Source organism: Clytia hemisphaerica, unplaced genomic scaffold (assembly GCF_902728285.1).
Source record: "Clytia hemisphaerica strain Z4C2 unplaced genomic scaffold, Clytia hemisphaerica genome assembly, whole genome shotgun sequence".
Lineage (NCBI taxonomy): Eukaryota > Metazoa > Cnidaria > Hydrozoa > Leptothecata > Clytiidae > Clytia > Clytia hemisphaerica.
Genome location: NW_027103726.1, coordinates 676,860 through 697,121, shown reverse-complemented (window position 1 = coordinate 697,121; position 20,262 = coordinate 676,860). Strand labels below are relative to the sequence as shown.

Below are 20,262 nucleotides of genomic sequence, written 5' to 3'. Positions count from 1 at the left end.
CGTTGTTTCAACGTTCATCTAACGTTATATGGACATTGTGAACATCGGAAAAACGTTGAAACGACGTTGTGTGCCGGCTGGGTTGATTTGATTTCACAAAACGGTCTTACATCCTAAGAGGCCATTGGCACGAGACCAAAAGTATTCAAGGTTTATTTCTTTTCTCTGCTTTACAAGCTTAGGAAGAATATAATCATAATCTAAATATTTCAAAATTTCATGCGTGACAGTTTTAATAGTATAGTAGTGGTTTCTCCACCCTCTAACAAATACAATTTCATATTGATTAGCCTTGAGCTAAGTACACATTGGGCTTTTCCAGAAAAAAACCGTATACCCCCTGTACAAAAAACTGTCAAAAATAACTGGAATTCCATGGGGGTAGCCTTTTAAATCCTACTAAATTCAGAATTCCAGAGGGGTTTAAACCTGAAATTGCCTGGAATTCCAGGGGGTTACAGCATTTCAAGCCACAAAATGATGGACCTCCTCAACAGGGGGTATACGGTTTTTTTCTGGAAAAGCCCATTGTACTATTATTATACATCAAATTTAAAGAAAAGAAACATATTTCTTATATAGTAGCTTCTAGCTAGTGGTTTCTCCACCCCTTCAACAAATACTTCATTTCTTCCTTACAACGATAAGGTTTGTGGTACACCGTAACACGTTGCCTTCCTGAAGAAACACATATGGATTTTCTCCTGGTCCAAATTCATTTTTATGTAGATGGTATGCTTTACAGTATTCGTTCTCTTGATTCAAAAGCGTACAATAGTCTTCTACAATGTCATAATGATTTGGAATTATCACAAGGATACCTTCGTTTGTTCGCTTCCTTGCTTCTTTCACTGCTTCCTCAAACAGATCCACAAAAATAGGTTCACAACCAGCTGGGAAATTACCAAGTGGAATTGCGATACCTTCTTTGTATGCATAATTGTTCTTCTCCGCTACTGATTTAGTAGCTTTTGCAATTTGTTGAGAATTCCTGAAATTCTGTTTGAGATTAACTACGGAAAACTTTGTCCACCATTTTTCGTGATTTCCTTTCTTTAAAGACTCAGTTGATGGGACGATCCATAAGTAGTCAACGAGTGGCATAACCTGCTCTATGCGTTTCTTGGTAATTCGTAACCAGACGTCACATTCATCAACAAATACTGCTTTGATATCACGTAATTTGATCTTTTCAATGAGCTGAGTGAACGCTTTAGAACCCTATAAAATAAAAAAAATGGGCTGCTGTCAATGGTAATTAAAAAAGGCAATTAATTTGACTTCCATATCACCTCTTCATCGGCCCTTAATTAACGCCGACTAGACCCTTTTACGCCGTCTCTTGTAATCCGTCACTGACAAATGTTAAGCTTACGCCGATTATAGCCGTGAATAACGCCAACAAGGACCGACGCAAGAAAGGCCTTGTTTATTTTATGTTGGAGTAATAGACAAAAGTGGTCGTTGAATAAATCTATAGGTACTACACTTGTTAAGATACTGAAAGGCGTTGTGACCGCTATAGAAGATCTTAGGTCTACACGTTTTTTTTTAGAACATCCAAAAATAACTTTTTCAGTTTTAAGCCTAAAAATGTTCTTAACATGTTCTTATTTTCACCATTTTTTCACCATTTTTACCCATTTTCCTAAGAAATCGGGTGATTTTGAGTCCATAAAGCCTTAAAATGTTCTTAACTTGTTCTTAACATTTTAACCGTCGAAGCCTTATGTTCTTATATAGTTTGTTCTTATTAAAAAAACGTGTATTAATTTTGTATTTGATAAATCACTCATCCGAAAATCATAATCTTCGACAAATATTCCAAGATTTTCTTCGAGATCAACCTTCAATCGATGGAATAGAAGGTACTTTGTTTCACCTCTCATAGATTCGACACCACTAACAACATACATAACCTTTCCATCATATTCAGTTTGTTTGTTCAATTGCATGGCCTTCTGGGTAAGTAAGATACTTTTACCCCCACCAAATGGCCCATGAATCATCACTTTCTTGTAGCGTAGATCATCGTTGTTCATTATTGCCATCTGTTGGTTGGAGTGGAACAAAATGTTGTGGCTGGTTGACACATTTTCGATAGCGTTGCTGGTGTATTCAACCCAAGTTGAGCTTGTAATTGGAGGTTGATCTTTTTTCGAAACGTGAATGGCAAAGATTAGCATTTTCAGGAGATCTTTAGTTTCCTCCAAAGGACTTGGTATGTGCGTTGTCTGGACTGTCTGGAATTTGTTTAAGATACTGGTCAACCAGGGTTTGATTTCAGTTTTCATGGTGATAAAATGCTGGCTGTTGACTGTGAAGTTGTCATTTTCAACGCCGACAACCGGAAAATATGTCCAACCAGATTTTAATTGGTCTCCTAGTCTCTCCTCAAAGATTTGATGACTCGATTTCAACTGCTTAAAGACTTTCTCATCGACTATTGTCCTTTTCAGCTCAACGGAGATAACGAGTTTCCTTTGCCAAGCGATGATTATGAAATCAGTTTCTTTATGCATTTTCTTTCTCAAGTTTGTCAAGAATGTAAGCGATGAAAGAACAACTGTATCCTGGAGAATGTCATCTTTTAATGGTAAAAGTTGGTCATAAAACCAATGTTCAAGTTTTTCACCAATTTTAGATAATTCCAATCTGAAAAGCCATTGGATGTTTGAATCTTGGCTCGGCTTATCCTCAATCATTTGCTGAACTTGTTTCCTGAGGTTATTGACCAAACAATTTTGCTGGAGAAGTGTTTTCAAAGGCGACGGAAAAGGTAGCACTGCCAGCTGGCACAAAACGTTGTTTCAACGTTTATTTAACGTTCACAACGTCCATATAACGTTAGATGAACGTTTAAACAACGTTGTGTGCCAGCTGGGCTGCGATACTACAGTTGAGAAAAATTCCCAACTCCGATGTTGTTGATGGTAGGTTTACTTGGTCAGTTTTCAGTTCTAGAATAACCACATACATAATTTGAAGGTTTAAGATCCATCGGTCAAAAGCCTTCTTATCAATACAATCAGCACCATTTTGCGTAATAATAAAACTTTCCAACTCCTTTGTCAGCCAATACGTTGGTGAATGTTGTTTCAAATTAACCAAAAGCCTTTCAATATCTTTGTCAATGTTATATTCTAGTAAAGCAGCCGAAGATTGTTTGTATTGGTTTGAAACAAATATTGGTGGTATAAAAACGCTTGTATGTTCATTTTGAACGAAAAGTGAACTATCACCATATTCCCTTTCGAGAATGAAGTCGGCTGCAACGATTGGATTCGCTGTACAATGTGTGTTGCCCAGATTGAACTGTTTTGCTTGTCTTTCTGACGTGGCTTGACTGTTATTGAGAATCTGCGGATACAATGATTTGTTTGGAGTACATTTGGTCGGATCGATTGGTTGTGCTTTCAAAGCCAATACATTAGCAGTAATATTAGCTAAATTTTCTTTATAAGCGATACCGGCCATTTTTTGTTTCTTTACTCTGCTAGTCTCTCTAATACACTACACACATATAAAAACAAGGAGATTCATTTTCTTAAAACAACAAGTTTGCTTACTCTGTTATTTTTAATTCCCACTATTTTCATATAAGAATATCAACGTAAGACTAAACTAAACATTAAAGATGTTCTTAAAAGAAACTTATAAACCTGAAGCGATGTGAAGAAGCTAAGAACATGCATATTTTCGATAACCTGAAACATTAGGATAAGGATAAAAATTTCTGGCTGAACATTCAAAAATCTAACAATATTAGAGGGCTTCTTGGATGAGATTTTAGTGTCCCTATTAAAAAAATAGTCACAAGCTGTTGATATCGATTAATTGCGATTTTGAATTTCATTGTTTATCTCACGTCATAATGTGCAATGCACTTAAGATTTAAGTAATTTGATGTGGTTTGAATTTTCTTTCTCGTGATACTACTTTTATGCAGTGGAGTCTCCATAACTCGAACCTCTATAACTCGAATTTCTCCTTAACTCGAGCAACAAGTTTTCTAGTCCCTTCCATTAACGATGCCTTATAAACAGTGGCGTTGTGGGAAAATTTTTCTGGAGGGGCCAAAGTCAATTTTTTTTAAATGGCTAGAGTGAAAAGAAAGTTAAAGAAAGAAGGTGTAATGCGAGCGAAAAATTGATGTTATATGATTTCAATATTGTTGTCAGCATATTGGTTTTGGGGCGCAGTTAGATTTTCAAAAAAAACTTGTAAATTAGCTAGATTGCATAGAAGTTACCAATTAACTGTATTGCTAGCGAAGCGAGCGGAAAAAATTCCAATTATTTTAGAATTATCTCAGTAAAATTGGTCCTGGGCGCAATTTAAGGCGCATAAAGTATGATTTTTAAGATCGGGGCGTTTAAAAAAGTTCTCTTTTGGCGCCCCTTGCTCTTCGGCGCCCCTTCAAAAAAGCTCCGCTGTGCCACAACGCCACTGCTTATAAACCTTACTCCATAACTTGAAGTTTTTTTATTGAACAATTTGTGTTCCTCGTGAATATTCGAGTTACAGAGACGCCATTGCCGGGGCGATTGTACAAGGTTTTATGATTTGGTTAGCCCTTGTTATATTCTTATTTTGTATCTGCCGAACGTTTTAGGCCTAAAGGACTGACAGACTTAGATTTCGCTAAATAGCTCCTCCTGTAGATACCTATCATACAAAACAAGATTTCTGATAAATGGCATTTTTCAATTCTAAAATTCAAAGGCTAAAAGGGTAAACCTTATCCGGTCTGTAAAATACACGTATTGAACAGTTGGCAAAAATTTTCCCTATTGCTCGATCAGAATTAGAGCACAAAGTTTAGGCAAAACATCTACAAGTGATAATAGATCTAGTCTGTACACACACCCAATATCTACAGCGCTAATTTCAAAACAAATTTATTGCTGTAAAGGTTGTCGTTGTCTTTTCTGATTTGAGATTTTTCAAACCGACCGCTGCAATGGAGTGCTGTTGAAAAAGGGGAGACGACTATTCAAGTCCAACAAAGGAAGCAGTTTTTTCTGTTAACCAAATACAAAATGACTGTATTCTTATCAAATTCTGTGAAACTCACCCTAGAGGGTATTCTTAGGGTATTCTTACGATTTGGCCAATTTTCACCCTGATATTCTTATAGAAGATATTCTTATAAAAAAAGCGTGTAGTATAATAGACCCCACTTTGATGACTATAAGTCCAGTTAAGTAGTGCCGTGATTATCACAGCTCGAATAAGTATCCCTGAAAACATAAGTCTCTGCTACCCAGGGTAGTTAAGTAGAGTCTATCACCAGCTTCAAATTTTTTACTTTCGTTTTCAAAAATTACACAAAAACAGTCCTAATGTTCTTTTAAATAAAATAAAATGGTTCTGATAAAAGAAAGAGTGTGGGCAATTTGTGGAAATGGAGCCACTGCCCCCAAGAGCCATTTTTTAATCAAAAAAGTTAATTTAGGTTTCTTTACCTAAAATGAAAAAAAAAATTCTAAAGTCTATTCACGATAAGTGTGCACTCTTTTTTCTTTTACCTATAACTTTTGAAGGAATTCTTCAATCTTTATAAATTTGGTATTGTTGGAGAGATATTTGTGAGTGGAACAATTTGAAATAAAAAAGTCTTTAAAAAAATTCTAAAAACGAAGATGAAAATAAAGAAGAAAAAAATGAAGATCTTATAGAAAAGTACTATAACTTTCATTTTCACTGGAGAGATTTTTTGATCTTAGGAGGTCGTCACTGGGAAGAAATTTCACTGAAATATTTATTCAATATAAAGTTATGATACAAAGTTAATAAGTGATTGACCCCAAAAAACAGCAGAAAACAGCAGAAAACAGGGTTTTTAGACGTCAATCAGCTTATAACTTTGTTTGATATCTTTTGATTGAATGATTATTTTTCAGAAATTTCTTCACAGTGATGACGTTCGATGATCAAGAATTCACTTCAGTGAAAATGATAGTTATAGCACTTTTCTATAAGATCTTCATTTTTTTCTTCTTCATTTTCATCTTCATTTTTAGAATTTTTTAAAAAACTTTTTGATTTTAAATTGTTCCACTCACAAATATCTCTCCAACGATACCAAATTTATGAAGATTGAAGAATTCTTACAAAAGTTATAGGTAAAAGAAAAAAGAGTGCACACTTATCGTGAATAGACTTTAATGCCCCCTCCCTAATGCTGCTGAATCGGCAAGAACTAATTATTCAAATTTAATTTAATTCAACCTTGTCCTATAAGGACACAATGGAAATCAAATGAACTTTCGTTTCCATTTATAATGTTTGGCTTTACCTGTCCTCTTGCCTGCAATTAAAATTAATTCGCTATTTCAGAAATGTCATATTTAGTTTGCACAGCAAGAATTATATTTCAAGAGATAAATGTAAGATACAATATAGAACATAATTAATTAGATAAATAAGAAAAATTGGAAAAAAAAATATTCCCTCAAAAGATTGATTCAAATCGTGTCCGAAAAGGTTAAGTCCATTTAATTTTGTGTTCAGCTGAAATTTCTGTTTTTTAGTAGTGTCCCTTGAATCGGAGGCCGTATTTTAAGCTCTTGTGTTGTCCATAAGAGCCATATTTCCAGCTTCGTGGACCATAATGGTAGGAGCTTTTGCTGTGATAGCTTTTTGCTGGGTAGTGATAGAAGGTTGGATCTTGGCTCTCTTCGCTGTCGTAAGATTGCTTGTGGGTAAATGGCCGATATTTCAAGCTCTTGTGTTGTCCATAAGAGCCATATTTCCAGCTTCGTGGACCATAATGGTAGGAGCTTTTGCTGTGATAGCTTTTTGCTGGGTAGTGATAGAAGGTGGGATCTTGGCTCTCTTCGCTGTCGTAAGATTGCTTGTGGGTAAATGGCCGATATTTCAAGCTCTTGTGTTGTCCATAAGAGCCATATTTCCAGCTTCGTGGACCATAATGGTAGGAGCTTTTGCTGTGATAGCTTTTTGCTGGGTAGTGATGGTGGGATCTTGGCTCTCTTCGCTGTCGTAAGATTGCTTGTGGGTAAATGGCCGATATTTCAAGCTCTTGTGTTGTCCATAAGAGCCATATTTCCAGCTTCGTGGACCATAATGGTAGGAGCTTTTGCTGTGATAGCTTTTTGCTGGGTAGTGATAAAAGGTGGGATCTTGGCTCTCTTCGCTGTCGTAAGATTGCTTGTGGGTAAATGGCCGATATTTCAAGCTCTTGTGTTGTCCATAAGAGCCATATTTCCAGCTTCGTGGACCATAATGGTAGGAGCTTTTGCTGTGATAGCTTTTTGCTGGGTAGTGATAGAAGATTGGATCTTGGCTCTCTTCGCTGTCGTAAGATTGCTTGTGGGTAAATGGCCGATATCTCAAGCTCTTGTGTTGTCCATAAGAGCCATGTTTCCAGCTTCTAATTGGCCCGTAGTTGTAAGAGTTTTTCCAACTTTTTCCTTGGTAATTTTTGGTTAGGTATCGTTGGAAGGTTGGGTCTTTGATGTCTGAAAAAGAAATACAAAAAATTGAAAAAAAGTAATGTTCACACAAAAATGCAATGCAAACAATCCAAATTTTCTTGTGGTCAGCAGATTCAAATCAAGCCCCTTTGAGCCCTACATGAGATCAAAAGTAAAAGTCAAACACCAAGTTATGCCTCAAATTTAACGATTGGAAGAAAAATATTTGGAATTCTTCTTGATAAAAAAGGTCTTGGTGATACGGTGAAGAGGAAGATAACAAAGACATAAAAGAGGCCCAACTATGGAACTTTTGAGTTATGAAGGTTGATTTATTGGTTCACATTGTTAACTGAAGGGACCAGAAAACTTGTTGGAGACTCTACCCTATTAATCTTTGCTACCACAGCTCACTGCTTGACGAATTTCATCATTTTTAAAAGATTGTTTAAATTATTGTTTCACCTTTTTCTTCATCTTCTTCTTCATCTTGTTGTTGTTCTTCATCCGAGACATCATTGACTTCTGTTTGTTCGTCCTCTACTTCGTTCACTGCTTCGTCCAATGATTCAACTTCTTTCGTATCGGACAATGTTCTTTTTGCTGAAGGTGCGGCTGAAAGAAAGAGAAAAGAAGTTTAATAGCAATTTTTGTTCACTTTCCTTAAAAATCGGAAAGCCGGAAAGTCCGGAAAGCCTAAATGTTCTTAACTTGTTCTCAATATTTTGGCCATCGAAGCCTTATATTCCTTATATTCTTATATAGTTTGCTCTTATACGTGTAGTAGTTGTCTACTGGTTATAAAAAAGACAACGCTAAATCAGCTCTTGAGACTTACCATTGATAGCCAGAGCTAAGAAAGTGATCAAAAGCAAAGCTTTCCAAATCTTCATCTTCTTTTCTCCCTTTCTTCTTTTTTACTTCTTTTCCTTTTTGGAGAGTGTTTAAGAATGATGATTTTTCACTTCATTTTTGCCCCTTTTATACCGTTTCGCCACAGGGAAGGAGAAATTGGTCCAATTACTTTGCGGAATTTTAATATTTCATATTTGCGTGATTTTAATTTACTTCAAAAACTGTTTCCAGAGTGCTAAAAAAGCATAACTAACGCTGAGTAATATCACTTCCTGGTTTACTGTATTTTGCCTTAGGTCAAGCTTGAATCTTAGGCAGGCATCATTGATCATACTTTTTTCTTAGGACTCGTGATATATTCTTTAGCTCCCATCTCCGCCCTGGAGTTCTCCTGAATGCGAAAAGTGCTACACGTTTTTTTTATAAGGAACACGTTTATAAGGAACTTGAGGCTGAACATGGTCCAAAAAATAAGGAATTGTTAAGGAACTGCTCAGGCTGAGGATAAGAAAAAAAGTTTTAAGGAATCCAATTTTTGCGAATCTAAACTTAGCAGCTATGTAAATAAGGAACTCGATAAGGAACTTTGAGGCTGAAATTCTCTGTAAAAATAAGGAACTCCAGGCTCAGAGCAAAGTTAAGGTTCCTTATAAAAAAAAAACGTGTATAGCGTATCATGTATGGAGCAAATTTATACACAAAGTAAAATCCTCATAATACTTTGCTTTAGAGGGTTTTTTTAAATAAGAGTGATGATTGTTTGCTTACTTATCAATTTTGATTTACAAGCTTTTCACATTGGATTGACACGGATGTGGAGCAAGATTGGTCAGAAAAAGGAAAAGAAAAACATTTTTTTGCTTATATCAGCATAAATAGGCAGACACTGTCCTGATATGAATTATGTGTCCAAATGAGAAATTCAAGTGAGTAAATGAAAAGTTTAGGCTGAAACAGACAACAGGGGGTCTCACAGCCCTGGTGGAACTTTTTCCTCAATGGGTATAAAAATTACCCAATGGGGATAGAAACTCTATTGTTCCAAGAGTAAAAATTCCGGTTAAAATGGTTATGGAGTGCAATTTTTAAACATTGAATTCCGAGTGGGGAAAAAATCAAAGTCAATATTCCAGTGGAGCTGAAATTTCAGGGTATAAGTTGGACATTGTTTTTGAAAGAAAGGCATGTAAGAGGTGTACGAGTAGCCGTTACATCCCAGCTGGTACAGAACGTTGTTTCAACGTTTATCTAACGTTATATGGACGTTGTGAATGTTAGAAAAACGTTGAAACAACGTTGTGTGCCGGCTGGGATATTATATATAACAAGTATCGCTGTTTTCATTTGTTCCAAATCATTTTTGTAAATGTCTATCCTTACATACAGCATAGAAATATTAAAACCGCAAAATATTGATATTGTATCAGCAGAACTTTTGATAAATTAGTCATAGGTAGGTATTTCCTCATTAGAAAATACTTACAAAATTGATATAAGATTTGACCTTTTTGTTAAGCTATGACCTTTTGTTTTCAAATAAAAATATCACTTAGGAGTGTAGTTTAAAGGCTGCTTCAAAACTATGCTAGTCGTCCGTATATTTCACTTACTTAAAACAAAAAAAGGTTTTGAAAGGAAAATAAGGACCAAAACTTTTTTTTCAGAAGGTTAAAGCCAATTTTCAAATTCAAAAATTAAAGTAATTTGTTTACTATAAGGTATACTACTTCTCAAAACATAAAATACCGTTGACAAATCTATAAATAAATGTATTTTTCACTATTCCTTTTCCCCGTACATTGTTTTTTTAGACTCCGGTACAGATACTGTCAATGCAATGGACGTTAAGAATTGCACAATACGTCAATAGTGTCACTGAAAGTCCCAACTTTTTGAGAATTGACCCACACTTTCAAGATTTTCTTCTACTCGTCCAGCCATTGGGTCAGCTGCCTCTTTCTCTGGCTTTGGTTTCTCTCCTGATGGATTTGGTTTGGACGCGGCTTTTTTTTCAGGCACTTTGCTGGCATATTTGTCAAGCCATAATTTGGCAATGTCAGCTCTGGTCAAACTTTTGATGAAGAAATTGATTGGTACACCGGTCTTGGCTTCCTTGGCTTGGGTGACGTAATCTTCCAATCCAGACATCAGCGAGTTGACATTCAGCACGCTATCCTTGCCTTCATCAATCTTGCTTAATGATGCCATTGTGTTTTTGATCTCGTTGCCACGCAACTCGGTGACTTCTTTTCCTTTGCGAGCCTTGTCTGCAGCACTGCTCACTGTTTCATTGGCTTTGTTGGTTTGAGTATTGAGAGTTGCCAGTTTCTCCATGGTCTGAGCTGGATCAAAGTCAGCAAACGCTTTGACACCAAGTTCCACTTTATTACTGGTGATGGTAGGGATACAACCTTCACAAACCAAGCTGACATGTGAAGACACCATCTGGCTACTCAAAAGAGCTTTCAGATCATTAGAGAAGCTGGAGTCTACACCAAACCCACCAGAGTAGCTGGCAAAGAAGGCTCCAATATCGAAATTGGCAGACATGGATTGAGCAGTGGACAACATGCGTTGGGTATCCTCGTTAGATTCAGTTTTCTTGGTGTGAACCATACCAACGAAACAAGATCCATAAGTAGCACCTGACACCAAATGAAGTTTGTCAGATTCACCAGTTTCTTTGGCCAGCTTTTTCATTTCTTCTTCTGTCAGCATACTTATCTTATTTGAGAACGTATCGTTCCAAGCATGGACTGCCTTGTCTGCATCTATTACGAATGGAGCAAATATGGCAGCATTAGCGTGAGTACAGGTTGCTGTGACGACCAAAGTACCACTGATTTCATGTAGCTCTCTTTGTTTGGTCATTTGATGTTGAACAGCGGCAGAGACTTTCCCACCAATGGTGTCACCTAAGAATTTGGTTTCTCCACTGACGAATGACTTCATTGCAGCCATGGAGGCTTCACTTTGTTGCGATTCTTGACTGAATGTGAAGTATTGGGAATTCAACTTGATTGTGTTCGAGCTGATTGGTAAATCCTTCTTCAACCTGCATGAAAAGAAAAGCAAGGACAAGCTCAATGTCAAGAAAAATGTACGTCATTGTTATAAGAACATCAAAAATCTTTCAAGACTAAAAAAGTTCTTAAAATGACCTTATTTTTTTGGTCATCGAAGACTTGTTTGTTCCTATATAAAAACGTGTACCAAAAGATTAAAACTTACTTTAGGCTTATCTTAGGACGAAAGCGCTAGAACCTAACCGTATTCTTTCGTGATAGCTCCAAGGCTTTAACAAAAGCTTTCCTGGCAATTATAGTTGTTATTGATGGTAATACCATAGTATAAGAAAGCCGCGGCTGGAATGATGACGCTATTGTTCTTGTCGTTAATGGATGTTCTATCTGTGTCTCCGTGATTTATAAGAACTAAGTCGAAGCTAACAAAATCCTTAACCTTAAAAGTGTTCATAATATTCAATTGAAGAACAATTACTTTTCAAGTCTCAAATTTTTCTCACTGTCCTCTCTTATCACCTTATTTGAAGTATATTTTTGTAAATTCCAAATAAATTTAGGACCAAATAACACACATTTTATTAAAAGAACTAATTTTCAAATGTTAAACTTTGAATGCTTGCTGTCACCTTAATACTGTTGTTTTTTAAATGAAATTTTCACAGAATGCAGCTTGAATATTTATTTACTAATACCAGTAAGATTTTTTCAAAATAATCTGGAAGGCATTTCGAGGCACTCAATTTTCTTAAAGCACTGACATTCTGACGTTCTAGTACTTTTAAATCAAGAGTCTTTTCTTTTACTTTGATTATGAATGCGTGAATTATCAAGAGATTTGCGTTTATGAGCAAAATTACGTCTAACGAGGGAGTTTGTTAAAAGTCAAATTAAATTGACAATGGAAGTTGTCACTGCACCATAAAAAAATTCGTTCTTACGACATAGATAGAACAACAGAAATTCAGCTGTACTCATTCCAGCCGCGGCTTTCTTATACTATGGTAATACTAATCAGTTAAAACAGGTGTACCAAAATTTGATTGTTGCAGATTCGTAAAGTAAAAAACTGAAGTTTGTACCCTAATAATTTAAATTATTAAATCTGAATTTTGGCTAAATAAAAGAGAATGACGTTTCGTAAAAAAATATTGAAGTGAAAATTCATTCAACTAAGGTAAACCTACAATGATTTGTTGTAATCCATGGGTGATTCGACGTGATCTGCAATGGTGGCAATCTTAGCTTTATGTGTTTGAATCTTTGGTAAGTTTCCCATTTGAACCAAAGCGTATTCCTTCATAACTTTCTTAATCTCTTGATCCATCGCTTTGGAGGCATCTTTCAGCTCAGCTTCACTAAGGTCAACTTTCATGGCTTTGACTTCTTGGATGATCATATCTAAACTGCTTTTACCAGCCAGAAGACCATTTAGTTGATCTTGTTTTGTGTCAATTTCCATTTGCAATTTACCAATTGCTTCGAGTTCCTTCGTTATAAAAAGGAAAAAACTGATTTTGAAATTTTCATTTTACGTTCTTAAAATCTCACGTATCAATATTGAGAAACTAAGAAGCTCCCACTAGGAAAAAGAATTTAGTAAAATAATCAAAGTCTTCGTTAAAAACCTTCTTTCAGCTATCATCTTCAGAGTGAAGAGTGGGTGGAGTGAGTGAGTGAGGAGTGGAGTGAGCGGAGTGAGTCATCTGCAAGGGTTTTTCCCCATTTTTTCTTGGCTACCGAATCTTTTTTTATTAAAACAATTTCGTAAGAACGAGAATCAAGATATCAAAAAATTGAAAATTAAGAACAACTTAATACAGTTGATGCCATGAATTGAATGAATGAATTTCGAGACAATCAGAGGAAAAACAATTTAAACAGCGTAGTAAGCCTGCAAGTACCTCAATTTTTCTAAAAAAATACGAACAGGATAAAAACAGCTTGTGGTTCTAAATGCTGAAAATGAGAGCAGCCAACACTCTACAAAAATTTACTGGTTATTTCAAAACAGCAACAGCAACACTCCTGGTTTTTATTGAATGCTGTAAATAGCTAGCACTTTTTAGAGAACAATGTACCTTGAATTTCAATGGATTGACAACATTTCCAAGGGTGATGGTTGGATCAAATGGAATTATACTGGCAGCCATCTTGAACTAATAAATTTCAGGTCTAGAAATAAAATTTATAGAATTTATAGTTGCAATTTCGAAAATCCCGACTAAAACTGTAACGGCAATCAAAAGAAAAATTTACTTCTTACCGAGACTTTACTACTTTTCAATCTAATAAACCGGGTAGCACCAACCTTGACGGCCGACGGGAACGTACAACGGCAGTTTCAAAAAATAAAGCCTCAAATGTAATTATTTATCAATATTTGAACACACGAAATTTGACCCTGATAGATTATGTAGTCAAAAAACTCAAATTAAATATAATCTAAAATTATTTCTAATTCCAACCCTGAAAGTGGTTTTTTATTTAGTAATTTCACGGTCCCGTCAGATATTTTCTGAAAAATGAACATGGTCAGAGGCAAGCCGTTATTTTACCTCAGCTGAAAACACTTTTTTTATAAGAACAAACTATATAAGAACATAAGGCTTCGATGGTCAAAATATTAAGAACAAGCTAAGAGCATTGTAAGGCTTTGTGGACCACCCTAAAACACCTAATTTTTTGAAAATGGACAAAAAACCGTAAAAATAGTGAAAATACAAACAAACGTTAAGAACATATTTAGGCATAAAACTCAACAAATTAAGAAGTTAAGAACATTGAATACACGTCCATTTATAAGAACAAACTATATGAGAACATAAGGCTTCGATGGCCAAAATTTTAAGAACAAGTTAAGAACATTTTGATTTGGTTGGTCGTTAAGATGTAATAAAAGAATCTTATTACTTTTTATAAAGAACGCGTCATCTCTATCACTTTAAATGAACAATTAGTGAAGTATTTTGTAAAAACTCCAGCTCATCCCAACATTTTAAGGCATTGCTGACTCTAAAACATCCAATTTGTTAGAGAATGGCATAAAAATACTCACAAAATGGTGAAATTAAGAACATTTTTAGGCTCAAAACTCAAAAAGTTAAGAACATCCGAAGGCTTAAAATTTTTTGGATGTTCTTATATAAAAAAAACGTGTACTCTTATGAAAAACTTGCTCTTTCTTTCTGTTTCAGAATTCCATAACAGTGAACATGGTGAACATTTTCATCAGTTACAATATTTTGCTTGATGGTGGCGGCCAATTTATAGGTGTCCCAAATGTTGTTTTGATCATTTTTAATACTCGTTCCTAAGATATTGTTCATTGCGTTTTACACTTATCGAAATTTGTGTGAAAAACATAGCACACCTTTCTTGGAAAGTTTGATATTGATACCATGTGTTGATTAATTATACATTTTCTATCTTCATTTTCAATTTTTTTTTATTTTGATAAACATTCCACTCTACCCATATTATACTAAAATGTCACTGTTTCCCGGGGGGGGGGGTACTAGGGTTGGCGGATAAGGTCGCAGTGGGGTGGTGGGAAAATTTCTCTGGGGTGACCAAGGCAAACATGGCGCACTTTTTAAAGATTTTGGAAGGTGAAAAACCCGACCCTTACCGTTTGCACATACCCAACACCCATTTAACTAAGTATCCCCCCCGGGCACTGTTGCTAAAGAGTGTGTCGCTAAGCTCAGAAGTACAAAAATGTAAAACGTAAAATTAAATCGGTAATCATTCTCAGCACGCGCAGTATCCTTTAAAAAGTGATATTAATTAAGTAAAATGGTATTGTCACGGGCGGGCCGCTACGGCTCAATAAGTAACTCCCGACAATTATCCTCAACAGCAATATTTATATTTGTCCCCGGATTAGTTCAGGATCCCAAGCTATTATTGGAAGAGAACCGGTTAGGTATTATAGAATTCAAAGCACGAGTAGTAGCAAGGTTTGTGTTTGATGCATCAATTCTTCAATAAAATAAATAACCATAAAATCTACGTAGTAAAGTCTCTGTAATTAAATCAGTCCATAGTCCGTGTCTGCCATTTAACATTTACCCTCCGCAGTTGGCTCTGCGGAGACTCTGCTTCATTTTGTCTCAGTCCAGCCATTTAACATTTACCCTCCGCAGTTGGCTCTGCGGAGACTCTGCTTCATTTCGTCAGTACCATTTAACATTTACCCTCCGCAGTTGGCTCTGCGGAGACTCTGCTTCATTTCGTCAGTACCATTTAACATTTACCCTCCGCAGTTGGCTCTGCGGAGACTCTGCTTCATTTAATTCGTCACGCTTTATAAGCGTCAGTTTACATGTATACTTGGGTGTCAAACAATAAATCTCCCCAAACAGGGAGAACCCACCTCGATCAGAGGCAGTTTGAAAGACCCCGTTCGTTTGTCTGTTTTCGTATTTCGTTTGAAAATGCACAATATGTGCATAGTGGCTTTCCACAGTTCATCACGTGACAGTATCCATGGCGAGCTTGCATGTCGGATTGAAATATGTCTAATTAGACAAATGAGAAGTTAAATGAAATTCAACAAGGTTTAGTCGAAGGCTTAGAGTCGAATCTCATTGAGTTTAAAACACGAAGGGCTAGAGTAGAATCTCTAACCTTTCCCAGGCAAGAAAAGGTGAAGCGACTTATTTCCCATCCAGAACGCCGCAACCATGACGACGGATTGTATCTAGCGGTTTCTTTGTTTTTGAGGACTACATTTTTTGAAATCTAGCGATAGATTTTATTTTCAATCCGGGCGTCCTGGATGGGAAATAAACTACTTATTTCCTACATCAATTGCGTAGCCCGCTTGGTTTTCATTTAAATGCTGGATTGGAAGTAACATTTACCACCAGAATTCGAAAACCGCAAAACGCGAAATCAAAGAAAGTGTTAGATTCAATCCGTCATGCAAATTTTTTTCCCATTGGGTTTCCACTACGGAATGGGAAAATTCCCTACAGCCAAAGCACTGTTAAGAAAACTGTGAAATTTTTATTGTGTTTCAGGATTATACCTAGAGCTATTAATTTGTTGGGTCAGATTTGACAACGTATTTTTGGGTTTACCTAAAGAATCTTAAAAGACAGTTATCATTTTCAATAGCAGGCAAAAGAGCAAATGTTAACAAAGGCACTTGTCAAGGATATGTTGAAAATTTAGTGGTGACAAATTTTTTACCTAAAAATCACAATTTTTTTTACCTAAAAAATCTTAAAAGACAGTTATCATTTTCAATATCAGGCAAAAGAGCAAACGTTAAAAAAGGCACTTGTCAAGGATATGTTGAAAATTTATAGTTGGCAGTTTTTTTACCTAAAAATCACAATTTTTTTTACCTAAAAAATCTTAAAAGACAGTTATCATTTTCAATATCAGGCAAAAGAGCAAACGTTAAAAAAGGCACTTGTCAAGGATATGTTGAAAATTTATAGTTGGCAGTTTTTTTACCTAAAAATCACAATTTTTTTTACCTAAAAAATCTTAAAAGACAGTTATCATTTTCAATATAAGGCAAAAGAGCAAACGTTAACAAAGGCACTTGTCAAGGATATGTTGAAAATTTATAGTTGGCAGTTTTTTTACCTAAAAATAACAAATTTTTTACCTAAAAAATCTTAAAAGACAGTTATCATTTTCAATATAAGGCAAAAGAGCAAACGTTAACAAAGGCACTTGTCAAGGATATGTTGAAAATTTATAGTTGGCAGTTTTTTTACCTAAAAATAACAAATCTTTTACCTAAAAAATCTTAAAAGACAGTTATCATTTTCAATAGCAGGCAAAAGAGCAAATGTTAACAAAGGCACTTGTCAAAGATATGTCGAAAATTTATAGTTGACAAATTTTTTACCTAAAAATCACAAATTTTTTACCTTAAAAACTCTTAAAAGACAGTTATGAATATCATAGACAAAAGTTCAAGCGTTAACAAACACGAATTATGTCTAAAAGCTCTTTGCACGGATATGTTGAAAATTTAGACTTGACTAGGAAAGTTTTGACTGAGTTTGCGAATAATAGCGAGGTTAAGCAAGAAGCTATCTATTACGTACGGAATCTATTACGTGAGTTTTTCGCAGGCTAGCGCCCAAATCTCAAGGCTAACTCTGTCCCGTGAAATTTAACCTGTACGTCATAGTTTGGGGAGTGGATCTATTGCGCGAAATTCTCCAATCTCACGTAATAGATATCGATTAGGATATAAGCATGATCCAGGGAAATTTACCTTACGGAGATTGGGCTGAATCGTTTAGGATCAAAAATCACCCGAAAAAAATGTAAACAGAAAAGAAACTTTGGTAGATTTTTTTGACTTCTGACAAGTTTGAGCTGACAGAAGAAAGTTTTTGAATCTCATCTGTGGAAACTATGATGCATACAAACAAAGTGAAAGAATTTATTGCTCAAAAGAAGGTCAAGATGTAAGTGTAATTAAATAACCTTTGCTGACATTTTTATCAAACCAAAACAAACAGAAAGTTTCTTTCTGGATCTTTTTGTCTGTTTGTTTTTCGTCTGTTTTTTATCTTGCTTTTTTTATGCTCTCAAAGTCCAAATACATCCAAAATAACCTTTACAATGAACAGCATGTAACCATATTTCTTTTTCATGTTTTTTAGTGTTTCTGTGGTGCCACCATCAAGTGCGAAGAAGCCAAAGTTATAATGTCACCCACCCAAAGCAACAAACACCAAAAAGACTGCTCTGCCAAGCTCAAATAAATTTACCCTTCCACCCGAAGCATAACAGAAGAAATCTTTATTTATTGTTCCAATTTCAACTGCTACAACTAAGCAACGAGATTCAATTTCTGCTCTCCATCATATCAACCATATATTGTACGTACAAATCAGCCTGAGTAAGAACCTGATGTCACACAACCGCTGAACTTCAAACCGTTCTCAAAAATTATATAAAGCTCTATCTTCTGGCTGGACAACCGCTACTGCTTTAAGTTCTCAATCCTTTACTGAAAAATTTTTATTGACTGGTCATCCTTCAACTTCTTCGACATTATGTTATAACGTTCCAGCAGAAAGTTTAGTTTGATTCTAAAGAGACATCTCCCTTCCTAAAAAGGTGATATTGATATCTTGGAATGCAAAGAAGTAGAAGAAGGAACACCTGCCAGATATGAAACTCGAGACCTGGTTTGCACACTTTATTATAAGAGTGTTTTTATTGGTAATGCTAATGGTGAAGCATTCATATAGAAATGCAGCTAAATAAGGATGACAGACTGTACATTATGCTCTTACAGATTATTTTTCTTTATAAATAAAGCAGTAATTTATGATTGGTACCTATGTAAACTAGGAATGAAATTATGAAATTATATATCTTTATTGCAATGTTAAGAATTCATTGAAATGATAAGTTATAGACACATATTTTTTGTTTATAAAAATGTTGAATAAAAATAGTAAAAGTAATACAGAGAAAACTCTGACTATGCTTGTCTTGTTTTAATTTTTGTGAAAACATTTGTCTTGGGAAAAAACTTAGTAGATTAAGATTGAAAGTAAGGGGATTTTATAGACCAACCACCAACAAGAAAGCTGGAAAAGAAAGAAAGAAAAATAAAATTTTATAAGTTGGGGCCGAAAGTGAGATACGGAAAAATAAACATTACGTCATACGTCATAGATCGCCTTTTTGCTTAACCACTTTTTTTTCTATGCCGTGAAGATTTAGGAATCAGGCTAAAACGCCTGGGATCCAGTCTAAAAACTCACGTAATAGATTCCGTACGTAATAGATAGCTTCTTGCTTAACCTCGCTAATTTATCTCAACGAACACAGCAAGCTAAATGCAAAGTTTCTTATCTATGCGGTTTTTTTCGGTTAAAATATTTTCTTTTGTACAGATTTTAATCGATTAAAACATACTAACCACATAAAACTGATAAGTGAATATTTTGATCTATTAGTCATAGTTCCTCAGAGATGAGCAACAAAGTACAAAATGGCGAAAAATAAGAACATGTTAATAACATTTTAAGGCTTAAAACTCAAAAAGTTAAGAACCAAAGATCCAACAGCTCCAAATGTGAATAATCGATGAATTTTGAATGAATGTTAAATGATCTGACCTGTATTATCCTTAATATCTCGTGAACTAGCCATCGAAACCCTAGTAGGGGGGAATTTGTAAAATCAAAGCACTTGCTATAAATGTTTGGAAATCTAAGGGGTAGGGGAATCAAAATAACTTGGGTGCCAATTTTTTTCGGACACTTTGGTGTGATTTTCGGACAAATATGACGGTCTCAGGCAAAGTCGTAGGGTCAAAATTTAATGCAAATTTTAGCTTGAGAAACAAGAAACCTGTTGTATATTCCCGGGGGGGGGGGGGTACTAGGGTTGACGAATGAGGGGTATGTGCGGACCGACCCTTAGAGAGACTGAATTTTGCTGAAAAGGTGACCCTTAGAGAGACTTTTTTAATTTTTTTTTTTCGATTTCTGAAAAAAGTCATACCCTTAGAGAGACTTTGTTACAATTTTTTCTCTGGAAATCAAAAAATTTCCTAAAAATCCTGAATTTTCCGACCCTTAGAGAGACTTTGAAAGGTGAAAAAACCGACCCTTACCGTCCGCACATACCCGTCATCCATTTTCGCCTGAGTACCCCCGCCGGGTGTATATTCTTTGAAAGCTGTAAAAATATTAAGATTATGTAGGTGATTTCAGTACCTAACTCGAGATATTGAGCTTCAAAAAGCGCAAAAACTGGACAAAACAGCTGCTTCTGCCTGAAAACACTGTTTGAATGATATAGAAAGGTGCCCAGTAGTAAAACTTTAAATCAATTCGCTAGAGGACAGAATCAAGTAAAGCAGGGCCAATTTTGGAGGTTCTTGGTTCACTTATTGACCAAAAATGGTCAAAAAACGGTCAAAATCTTAAAAAAGTGGATTTTTG

The 20,262-nt window shown here is 35.4% G+C and overlaps 2 protein-coding genes and 1 long non-coding RNA gene across 3 annotated transcripts; 1 reads left to right on the top strand and 2 right to left on the bottom strand.

Annotated features, from left to right (window-relative positions):
* Nucleotides 1–3,506, bottom strand: LOC136804673 (uncharacterized). The gene is made up of 2 exons (XM_067061282.1): nt 1,883–3,506; nt 1–1,221 (listed from the first exon to the last, which is right to left on the bottom strand). The coding sequence occupies exons 1-2, from the start codon at nt 2,703–2,705 to the stop codon at nt 1,214–1,216; spliced, it is 831 nt and encodes a 276-aa protein (XP_066917383.1). The 5' UTR covers nt 2,706–3,506; the 3' UTR covers nt 1–1,213.
* A 6,576-nt stretch (nt 3,507–10,082) lies between these two features.
* Nucleotides 10,083–13,494, bottom strand: LOC136804654 (uncharacterized). The gene is made up of 3 exons (XM_067061258.1): nt 13,399–13,494; nt 12,505–12,806; nt 10,083–11,349 (listed from the first exon to the last, which is right to left on the bottom strand). The coding sequence occupies exons 1-3, from the start codon at nt 13,468–13,470 to the stop codon at nt 10,167–10,169; spliced, it is 1,557 nt and encodes a 518-aa protein (XP_066917359.1). The 5' UTR covers nt 13,471–13,494; the 3' UTR covers nt 10,083–10,166.
* Nucleotides 13,495–17,357: 3,863 nt separating this feature from the next.
* Nucleotides 17,358–18,782, top strand: LOC136804675 (uncharacterized). The gene is made up of 2 exons (XR_010846289.1): nt 17,358–17,760; nt 17,959–18,782. It is a non-coding gene; the product is annotated as an uncharacterized lncRNA (long non-coding RNA).
* The last annotated feature ends 1,480 nt before the right edge of the window (nt 18,783–20,262 follow it).

Bases quoted from the DNA above. Each gene is read 5' to 3' on its own strand.
- LOC136804654 (XM_067061258.1), bottom strand. From the start codon at position 13,470: ATGGCTGCCAGTATAATTCCATTTGATCCAACCATCACCCTTGGAAAT. The intron at 12,807-13,398 runs GTACATTGTTCT...TTTATAACGAAG, and splicing joins TCAATCCATTGAAATTCAAG to GAACTCGAAGCAATTGGTAA. The intron at 11,350-12,504 runs GTAGGTTTACCT...CTTTTCATGCAG, and splicing joins ATGGATTACAACAAATCATT to GTTGAAGAAGGATTTACCAA.
- LOC136804673 (XM_067061282.1), bottom strand. From the start codon at position 2,705: ATGATTGAGGATAAGCCGAGCCAAGATTCAAACATCCAATGGCTTTTC.